We start from the raw sequence: 11,031 nt of genomic DNA on the forward strand, positions 1-11,031 counted from the left end.
TTCAGTTCAGTGAAGGGATAACAAGATGCACATATTGAGCCACCTAAATAAATAAATAAATATAAATATAAATATATATATATATATATATATATATATATATTTATATAATTTGGGCAATTTATCTATTTTGCTGAAAAAATATATATTTTATTCACCCTTTTATTGGCTATGCATCTTATCAAGACAGCCACTTGCCTACAGCTTCTCCTCACCTTATTTTGACACTGGCACACAAACCTTTTCCTCTGAAATGGATGGCATGCTATGTGATCCAGATAAGAAAACTAGGTCTTCTCTGTCTGTATCTACAATACAAATGATGCAAAGTGAAAAATGATCCATAGGAACTACTGGATCTCATCTGCATAATATCACCTGTGTTATTGTATGTGTGAAATAAGGAGGTATACATTCGTTTTGGCCTGTTCCTCTGATGCATCAATAATTATACAGTGAACTATACTGGTGTGGGACTCACTGTGTATGAATAACTATCAGGGTTATTTACTAACACAGATACACCATTATATGAGTAGGGGACTAGGGTTTGCTACACTGAAGACATTTTCTGCTTAAAAAAGAAATATCTTTATTAGGAATTTCCAGCTATTTATCATAACCATGGTTACTATGCTACGAAACATCATTAGGTAACCGTTATGAACTCTGTGTATATATGTAAGTGAAGTGTATGTTTGTGGTTCACATAAAGGAAAGTCTAGCTACACACAGGAAGGCATGTACAAATGAGACTTGTGTAGTTTGTCCTGGCCCAGATCTTTAATTAGTCTTGCGCGTTTAGAATAATGAAACACTTGGTTGGTATGGTTCCTGTGGGTTAAGTTACTAGGGAAAGTGTTGCTTTTGTTTCTATATAATCCCCAGGTCACATAGTTTATTTTAACCCATTTGATGAGCAGGCTAAGCATATTATACAAGTATTGCTTCTACTTCTGGGTGCATATTAAATTCAAATGCAAAAGCTTTATTTGGGGAGATGGTAAAAAAGTTAGGTGATTAATTTTATTTTTGTGTTGTGTTTTTTTTAGGTAAAGATGAGCCCAGCAGCTACACCTGTACAACATGTAAACAGCCATTCTCTAGCGCATGGTTTCTCTTGCAACATGCCCAGAACACCCACGGCTTCAGAATCTACCTGGAAAGTGAACATGGCAGCCCACTTACACCCAGGGTAGGCATTCCATCAGGACTGGGTGCAGAATGTCCTTCACAACCACCACTCCATGGGATTCATATTGCAGACAATAATCCCTTTAACCTATTGAGAATCCCTGGATCTGTGTCAAGAGAGGCTTCTGGTCTTACAGAGGGTCGTTTCCCACCAACACCCCCTTTATTTAGCCCCCCACCAAGGCATCATTTGGATCCTCACCGTATTGAACGCTTGGGTGCAGAAGAAATGGCCCTTGCAACACATCACCCGAGTGCCTTTGACAGGGTGCTGCGACTTAACCCCCTGGCAATGGAGCCACCAGCTATGGATTTTTCCAGGAGACTTAGAGAGTTAGCTGGAAACACTGGTTCCAGTCCTCCTTTGTCACCCAATCGGCCCAGCCCTATGCAAAGGTTAATGCAGCCATTCCCGTCAGGCAACAAACCACCGTTTTTGGCAACACCGCCTCTTCCTCCTCTTCAGTCAGTTCCTCCTCCTTCTCAACCTCCTGTCAAATCCAAGTCCTGTGAGTTTTGTGGAAAAACATTTAAATTTCAGAGCAATCTAGTAGTACATCGCAGAAGTCACACTGGAGAAAAACCATACAAATGCAACCTGTGTGATCATGCTTGTACACAAGCCAGCAAACTCAAACGCCATATGAAAACACACATACATAAATCTTCCCCTATGACCGTTAAATCCGATGATGGTCTTTCTACAGCTAGTTCTCCTGAACCAGGAACCAGTGATTTACTTGGCAGTGCAAGTAGTCGCCTAAAGTCTGTAGTAGCCAAATTTAAAAGTGAAAATGATGCAAATATGATTCCTGAGAATGGCGATGAAGAAGAGGAGGAAGAAGAAGAAGAAGAGGAGGAGGAGGAGGAAGAAGAAGAGGAGGAAGACTTGACAGAAACAGACAGTAGGCCTGATTATAGTTTTGGCCTTAACCTCGAAGCAGCTCGTCATCATGAAAATAACTCCAGATCCGTCGAGGAGAGATCTATGCCTGAAGTCATGCAAAGCATGGGTCTTGGTGGAATGCATCACTTTAGTGATGCCTTTCATCAAGTATTGGTGGAAAAGCATAAAAGAGGGCATTTATCTGAACCAGAAGTGCAAAGGGACACTTGCGATGAAGATTCAGTGGCAGGAGAATCTGATCGCATTGAAAGTGGCACAGTCAATGGGAGGGGGTGTTCCCCAGGTGAATCTGCTTCAGGAGGCTTATCCAAAAAATTACTTCTTGGAAGCCCAAGCTCTTTGAGTCCTTTTTCTAAACGCATTAAACTCGAGAAGGAATTTGATCTACCTGCGTCAGCTATGCCTAACACAGAAAATGTTTACTCCCAATGGCTTGCTGGCTATGCCGCTTCAAGGCAGCTAAAAGATCCATTCCTAACTTTTGGAGACTCCAGACAATCGCCTTTTGCCTCCTCCTCAGAACATTCATCTGAAAATGGCAGTTTACGCTTCTCCACACCTCCAGGAGAAATGGATGGAGGAATATCCGGCCGCAGTGGTACAGGAAGTGGTGGAAGCACTCCTCATATTAGCGGGCCAGGGCCTGGAAGGCCCAGTTCAAAAGAGAGCAGGCGCAGTGATACTTGTGAGTACTGTGGAAAAATCTTCAAGAACTGTAGTAACCTCACTGTTCACAGGAGAAGCCACACAGGTGAAAGGCCATATAAGTGTGAGCTTTGCAACTACGCCTGCGCGCAGAGTAGCAAACTTACCCGGCACATGAAAACACATGGTCAGGTGGGAAAGGACGTTTACAAATGTGAAATTTGTCAGATGCCTTTTAGCGTGTACAGTACCCTGGAGAAACACATGAAAAAATGGCACAGTGATCGAGTGTTGAATAATGATATAAAAACTGAATAGAGGTATATTGATAACCCCCCTGTAGATTTTTTTCTAGTCCCTTGTGATAGAAGTAACGAAAGCTAAGGATACAAGACAGTGCTTTGTCAATAGCACACTTTTTTTTTTTCCTCGTTTTTTTACTACTTTCTTTTATTTTTGTTGTTCTCACCGTTTGAATGCATGTTCTTTATTGGGGCAATACTATTGCATTTTACGCAAACTTTGAGCCTTTCTCTTGTGCAATAATTTACATGTCGTGTATGTTGTTTTTTTTTTATTTTTTTGTTTTTTTTTATAGACCGCATGTATGATATGTTATAGCTAATTTCAACTGTCCCTGAATTAGTTCGCAGAGCAAAATTTTTTGCTGTTTTCCAGTTCCATTCAGAGAAGTGACCATGCTGCATAAATTCTGTAATACATATCATGTACAGTTTTGTTTTGTGATGTGCACAGGGAACATCTTTTCAAGCCTCTGGGGACTGGGAATCCTAGTGCTGCAAAATGCCAGAGGAGCTTCATCATCTTCATGTTAGGGGTTACCTGTAGTGATTAGAATTTGGGATGCTCCGAATCCACTATTTGGTATTCGGCCAAATCCCGCAATCCTTCGTAAAAGATTTGAACGAACCGAATCTGAATCCTTATTTGCACATGCAAATTAAGAGTGGGAAAGGAAAAAGTGGGGAAACATTTTTTACTTCCTTGTCTTGTGATGTAACGTCACATGACTTCCCTTCCCGCCCCTAATTTGTATATGCAAATTAGGATTCAGTTCGGCCAGGCACAAGGATTCCGAAAACTGCTTAAAAAGGCCGAATCCCGAACTGTATCCTAGATTCGGTGCATCCCTAGTTAGAACACAACAAAGGATAAAAAAAAAAGGCCTGGAAGTCAAGAAAAAAAGTGAATTTGTACTATCATTTGGTTAAAATAACAGTATCTGAGTGCCTTCATTCTAGTTGAAACCATATAAATGGTTCTTCCTATGTGTCAATGAACTTGCTTAATTCCACATTAAAAATATATAGGACTCCATGGTATAGCAAATATTAATGATATATTGTATTACTTACTTAATAACAGAGGCTACCTAAAGTATGATCCAGTAAGTCTTAGTTAATCATCATTTTCTTTGATATTTATTTAATAATTAGTAAGATCGTTACTCCTGCTGATTTGATTCCGTAATTCCAATTTGCTTAATGCTACAGTGATTGAAGCCCCAAAATTAAGCTCATTTAGACTATAATAACCAGGAGTTTCCTTTTTTTATAGCAATGGAGTTACTTTTGTACGTAGCTGGGAACAAAAAAATAAAATAAATGAAAGAAGGTAAATTATTGTTAATTTATATGGTTGTCTAGCTGACAATCACTGATATTACTGTCCAATTCTGCACTGTAGGGAAAAGGTAGACGATTATATGCTAAAAGGTGGAGGAATAGGAAAAAAAATGTTTTATTAAACATTAGCATTTTAGAAAGACGATGCGGCACAAAACTTTCCTGCAAAAATAAAAGCAAACACATAAGCTAGTAGCGCTACGATGATGATTAACTATGAACTTGAGGCTCACCGTTAACCCTTATATGAAAAAAGCCAATGAAGAATTTTAAAAAAAATCATCAGATGGCAATTTCTTTGATTACATTATGGGGATTATTTATCAAGTTCCCAATATCCGAACCTCAAATAATTTGTAGTTTTCGGAGCAAAAAAGTCTGATGGTCTAAAAACTCAGAATCCGAAACCCTGTCATCTAAAAGCTCCTGTATAAGTCAATAGGGAAGGTCCCAGTGTCTGATGTCCGTATCGATAGCCAATGATTTAGGGGTTTCAGAGCAAAAAAACTGGAAAAAATCTTAGTTTTTGCGGAAAAACTCTGAACAATTCAGAGTTTTTGGGGGAAAGCCCCAAAGTTCGCCCAACCCTATTTTTTCAGGCTTTTTTCTTCATAAATAAGGTCCATTCAGGAATTCGGAGTTGGAATATAGAAATATTAGAAATACTGAGATAAATTTGGACCTTGATAAATAACCCAATATAGGTTTATATTCCCCAAAAAGTTTTTGCTTTGCACTGTCTTTTGTTATCATGGCAGGAAAAAAAACAAAAAACAAAACAAACCATACACCCATTCTCTCGTTTTGAACCCTTTCAGCATCAGGGTCATTGTAGAACAATACATTTATAAACACCCGTGGTCCTCAAAGGGTTTAGCTGCTATGTGCCCTGGTTAGTGTTCAGATAGCACTTGACTCTTCCACAATTGTCTGTACCAGTTCTTTAATCAAAGGTGCAGAGGTTGAGTATAAAGTAATAAAGCTCAGATACATGAAATGCACTGTACAATGTTCCCTGTTTACAAATCTTTATATATATATATATCTATATATAAGGGAAATGTTGCAAATATTCAGAACATTTGATGGATATAAATATAGATACATTGACACATGAATATAATTATATATATACATGCATGTATATATATATAACGTATACAGCTATTTACTTGACTTACCATATATACATAAACATGTACAATGCTGTGAATGGAAACAGACCACATGTACTTTAAAATAATGATTTCTTTGGCCTTTACAGTGCAAAGGTGTTTTTTTTTTCTTCTTCTTTTGTACAAAATAATTTTAAAATTTAATGTGGAGTTGATTTTTTTTTTTTTTAAATAAAGTCATCACTTTTATTAAGGGGAACTGTATTTAGGACTCCGTTGTCTTGGTGATGTACAAGACTTATTATTCATTGCAAATAAAATGGTAGAGGAATTCTTTGCCTTGGATATAAACTTGTCTCTTTCAGGTTGTATAAAATGTGTGTTTGGGGAGGGGGGAAAGTTTTCAGATTATATAGTACTTAAAAATAGGAAAATGCACACCCATGTTGATTCCTATGCTAAAACACAAGTATGGTCTTTTTTTTTCCTGTATTTCTAGACTGGGATTTGAATTTAATGTTCACTTAGTGTAGGAGCTATAGTATTTATATTAAAGTTTGTATTTTTAACAGTCGCTCATTCTTTTAAAAGGTATCAATTTACCTTTTTTTTTTTTTAAATTTGAAAAAAACATTTTTTTGGGGTAAAAAACACACCGGCTGCCACAGTATATATATAGATATATTATTATTTTTTTTTTAATTTGGCAGGATAATATAGCTCAAATTATTTGTATGTTTTACAACAAAAATAAAAAAACTAAAATAAAGTATGACATTGTACAGTAAAGACGCCATGTGATGGCTAAGATATGGAAAAACCTATTAGAATGTCATGCAGAGGGCTGAACATATCCTTTATTTGAATTCTTTTCTCTGGCTGCCATACTGTATGCAGTACTGCAAGCTAATGACGTTGGTTTGTTCTGTAGTGTGCTTTATTTCTTTTTTTTTCTTTTTTTTTTTCTCATCACCTACATTCCAGCATCGAAACCTCATATGCAGTAAAAGAAACAAAAACACACCTTTTGAGTTTATTTTCATTGCCAAAAATTAAATATGGTGCTTTATATTTAGAATGGGGGAAAAATCATATGCAAAGCATATTGAGATGAAATATGGCATAAGTCAATACGCTTTTCGTAACTGGCAGTGTACAATATTTTGTTATTGGCCTTTTCTATTCCTGTAACAAAAAAAAGCTGTTTGTCGTAACTTGAAATTTTATCTTTTACTATGGGAGTCACTATTTATTATTGGTTATGTGCTTTTTGTTTAAAACGGAGGCACATTTGGACATTTTTTTTATGTTTTTTTCCTTTGAATTTATTTTAATTTCTTACTGTTTTTCTTTGAATTTTTTATGACCAAAGGTCATACAAACCTGGCTTTTATGGTATTTGTTTCTGGTCTTTGTTAATTTCTATTGGATAAACCACTGTCTGTGTTTTTTGGCAGTTGTCTGCATTATCCTGTTCATATACCCATTTTGTCCCTTTATTGAAAAATAAAAAAAAAATAAGTACACAGTATAAGCCTCTCGTGCCCTTATTTGTCATATTTTAAATTTGTTGCAAAATCTCCTACTTAAAAATCCTTTCTTAAGGATTTGAATTATACATATTCTTTTAATTGTTCATGATTGAACTTAGCATTAAACTCCAGAAATTAAAACTTCTTTTTACAACTTTCATAAAATTGTCTATGCATGCTGTTTAGAATTGTGCCATAGAAGTATCTGCCTGATGGTTTTACATTGCCCATCTGATCCCCCATGTTCCTCTATGCGGGGGCTGCCATATTTGTGCAGCAGTAGTCAGTTAACATTAGGAGCTATACCTGACAGGTTGAGAAGGGACAGTCAGGTTGACAAAACAGACAGATTTTGGAACTTAGAGTAACAATAACTTACAAAAGCACAACTTTTAGCAAAAAACGATGACCATTTCCTATAGTAACATTTTAATGCACCTTTATTTTTTGAAAAGTAGTTTTTAAGTGTCAGTATCACTTTAAAGGAGAACCAAACCCTACATAGACCCCCTCCCTGCTCCCCCTTAGCCTAGGTGTTATCCTGGGTAAATGCCCCTAACTCTTTACTTACCCCTCATTGCAGATTCAGCGCATCAGAGTTCACAGGCGCCATCTTCTTCTCTTTGGTAATCTTCAGTCTTCTTCCAGCTCTTCGGCAATTTCCGTGGCTTTTGGCGCATGCACAGTTGTTCAGGACTGGAAGATAGCCAACTGCAAATGCGTCAACACGCCAATCTTTTCCCAAAGACTACCAAAGAGAAGAAGATGTTGCCTGTGAACTCCGATGCCCTGAATCTGCAACCAGGGGTAAGTAAGGAGTTAGGGGCATTTACCCAGGGTAACACCTAGGCGGGGGGAGCAGGAAGGGGGGGTCTATGTAGGGTAGGGGATTTTAATAAAAAGGGTATGGTTCTCCTTTAAGGAAAGTGTCAAAGTGAAAGGAAAAAGGGTCAGAAATGGTTCCCACTCCCCTGATTGCATTTAGCATGCAGATCACAAATGGTAAATTAATCAATTATTACATGCAAAAAAAAAAAAGAGAAATAACAGCAATCGAAAAAACAACAAGAATGAATTTAAAGCCCTTCTACTGAAAAAGAACTTTCCTGCATTGCTGTGAAACGCGTTGAAACCTCTTGGCATCCCCAGTGCTTTCAGTAGCAACCTCACTACATCAGCTACATTTCACTTGCTTCACTTCGTTTGCTCATGAGCCCACTGCCTGTACATCTCTGATTATTCATCTGCATTACATTCTAACCCAAACCCGTTTCAGTTTCATTTGTCAACTTGATTTCTGTTATTCATTCTCCAATCTGTGCACATTTTGAGCATTTGTATGGCTTCTGGACATGTTCTGTAAATATGAGTCCGGTGGTTTTGTTGTTGTGAAACTAGATAAGGACGGTTGGGAATGTGCCACATTGTAAAAATATGTTTTGTCCTTTTTTTTTTTATGCCTAATGGTTTGTGACCTGCTTTTTCCCCATGTCTTTACGGGAATACTCTTTTTATTTACTAAGAGTGTGATTTGTATCCCTTTTTTCTAGGGGGAAAATACAGCATCATTAAATCTAAGGACAGAACAATCAAATATATATGGCAAGAAGTCTGAAAAGATATGCAAAAGTGTTAACAAATATGCATACCAATATGGGCAGAAATAATTAACACATCTAGCTTTGGAGGAGAAGATGAAGAAAGAAAAGAAGAACGTGCTGATATGAACAGGCCAGATAACTGTAAATGCAGTAAAGTACTTCAACCTGGGCTCTCTGTATAAAAGGTTTAGCTAAATAGCCTTGGCCAATGGACCAGGCAGGAATGTTCAAAGCACACACTGCTTTCTCCATCATTCTGACTCTATTGCAGATGTCCAAGGATAATGTTTTTTGGGATTTAACTTACTGTTGTTTTTATGAAGGCGGCCAGTATTTTAGGATTTACAGATTTCATCAAGATCTCCAGGAAAAAAAAAAAGGATAAAAAAAAGGCAGTTCATTTTCATTCTCACCTCTTAAAAAGTATTCAGTAACGTCAGGCAAAATAAATCCAGGTTTCTCAAAATCCAAATTCTGACTTCAAATCTATGCTGGACTCCTAGAAAGCAAAGTAAATTAAGGAAGCAGAACAGAATTGTGTAGCATCTTCCCCCTAAGTAGAAAACATTAGCCCAGAAGATAATAGACAGCACTGCCTCAATAACTGGAGCTTTAATATTAGTCGACAAGAACACAACTTACAAATCGTTGTACTCTGAGCTCTAAAGAAAAAAATAAACAAGTACTACAAAAGTGTGACATTTTCTAACAGTGTGATAAATTAACGGTGTTATAAAAAACCATGAACCATCGAGGCCTTTTCAAGTTTGTTAGGATTCTGCACCAGATTTATATGGCATCCATAATGTGTTCTTAAGCTGCTGTACAATTCCATGCAAGCATGACCTAGTGTCCAGAGGAAAACTTTTATAAATATATTTCTATGTTGAAAAAATATGTGAAAGTGAAAAAAAAAAAAAAATAATGTGGTTAACTGTTCATTGTTAGATTTCAAGGCCTACCATCGATACAATGTCACTGTATACAATCTTTGCTATTAATGCAAATACAACATAATACATAATACCTAGTCAATTTAATTTAAAAAAAAACTGGGTTAAAAAATAAAATTTTAGCTGCATCTATTCTCCATTTAGGTTACTCCGAGTAGCAATAAATCCCAGAGAGATCCAGTATTAGTGCCTGAAGTTCTGCATATATTTGCTTGCATTATGGGATATACAGGTGGAGCTTCTCCTACTGCAGTTTGTACAGAATAAGATATTGTAAGCTAAGAAAAGAACCCTGCCAGTTATGATGTTCTTTTGTTACCCATTTTGGGTGAATTTAATGTGATGTATACTGTTGTTATTTACTGAAAATATATTCCAGGAATCATTGTTCAAAATACATTATGCATTTGCCTTTAAAAAGGTTGCAATTTTAAATTTAAATTGACACAATAAACTGTAAAAAAAAAAATATATATATAGGTCTGCTTTTTTTCTGAAGTCATTTATTTTCATAAAACATGGACCTTAACAACCAGAACCCCCTCCCCCAACAAATATATGAACAACCTTTTATCATTATGGCAGAAAACATGATCGACGTACCCATAGTAAAAAAAACAAGTTGTATTTGAACGGAGTTCTGTATGGTTCCATGACAGCAAATTTCATATAAAACGCTTTAGGAAGGAATGAGTTAATAACATGGTGAGCAATATTTCTTCTAAATGTTGAAAAGGAGTCCTATTTCAAATACAGATGTCTGGTGAACCTCAAAGGGTAACCCGTGACCTCATCTTTCAATTTTTTTTGTGTGTATGTGCATGGCAGAGCCAATTTAAACATATGCTGATTTAACCCCATCAGTGCTGGAGAAAGGTAACAGCCATTATTTTCAACAAAAAACAAAACATGGTCCGTTTTTGGTCTAACAGTGCAACCTGAAATAAAGTCACTGGGTTGAAAAGCAGTGGACACTAAGTTGAGTATCACAGAATTGATTGCTCTAAGAGTCATTTTCCAGATGCAGGTTTTTAGATCCAGAGCAAAACTACTGTATTCCACACACTGACAGACTAGGATGATCTGTTTCATGCAAGCCTCCTTAGACCATCTGTTGGGTTATAATTCCCTCTTTGAAGTCGACCATTGGAATTTCATATTTTACTCAAGTTTGAAGACTGAAAAAAGGGGGAACCTTTTGAAAATTCTTTGAATGTTTGTCCACAGACCATAAATTACAAAAATCACAGGTTCAGGTTACTTTTAAAATGTAGCTGCAACAGGGAAGATCTCCTCCTGATGTTAAACACCATTTTCTTTCACAAAGTTATTTACAGATATTTAGCCTTAATTTAATCAGCAGAAAACCTGCATAGCCAATAAATTGTAGAACACTAGAAATGAGCTTACCAATTCTTAAAACCTTATGTAAGGGCAG

The 11,031-nt window shown here is 36.6% G+C and overlaps 1 protein-coding gene across 4 annotated transcripts in view; it reads left to right on the top strand.

Annotated features, from left to right (window-relative positions):
- Positions 1–9,733, top strand: part of bcl11a.L (BCL11A, BAF complex component L homeolog) — a 99,172-nt gene extending 89,439 nt beyond the window's left edge. Inside the window, exons 3-4 of one of the 4 annotated variants that reach the window (XM_018261760.2) lie at positions 1,053–3,066; positions 8,590–8,703. In XM_018261760.2, coding sequence (XP_018117249.1) covers positions 1,053–3,064 — 2,012 coding nt within the window. In that variant the 3' untranslated portion in view covers positions 3,065–3,066; positions 8,590–8,703. 4 annotated transcript variants of the gene reach the window in all.
- The last annotated feature ends 1,298 nt before the right edge of the window (positions 9,734–11,031 follow it).

The sequence above is a fragment of the Xenopus laevis genome, chromosome 5L (assembly GCF_017654675.1).
Source record: "Xenopus laevis strain J_2021 chromosome 5L, Xenopus_laevis_v10.1, whole genome shotgun sequence".
NCBI classification, from domain to species: Eukaryota; Metazoa; Chordata; class Amphibia; order Anura; family Pipidae; genus Xenopus; species Xenopus laevis.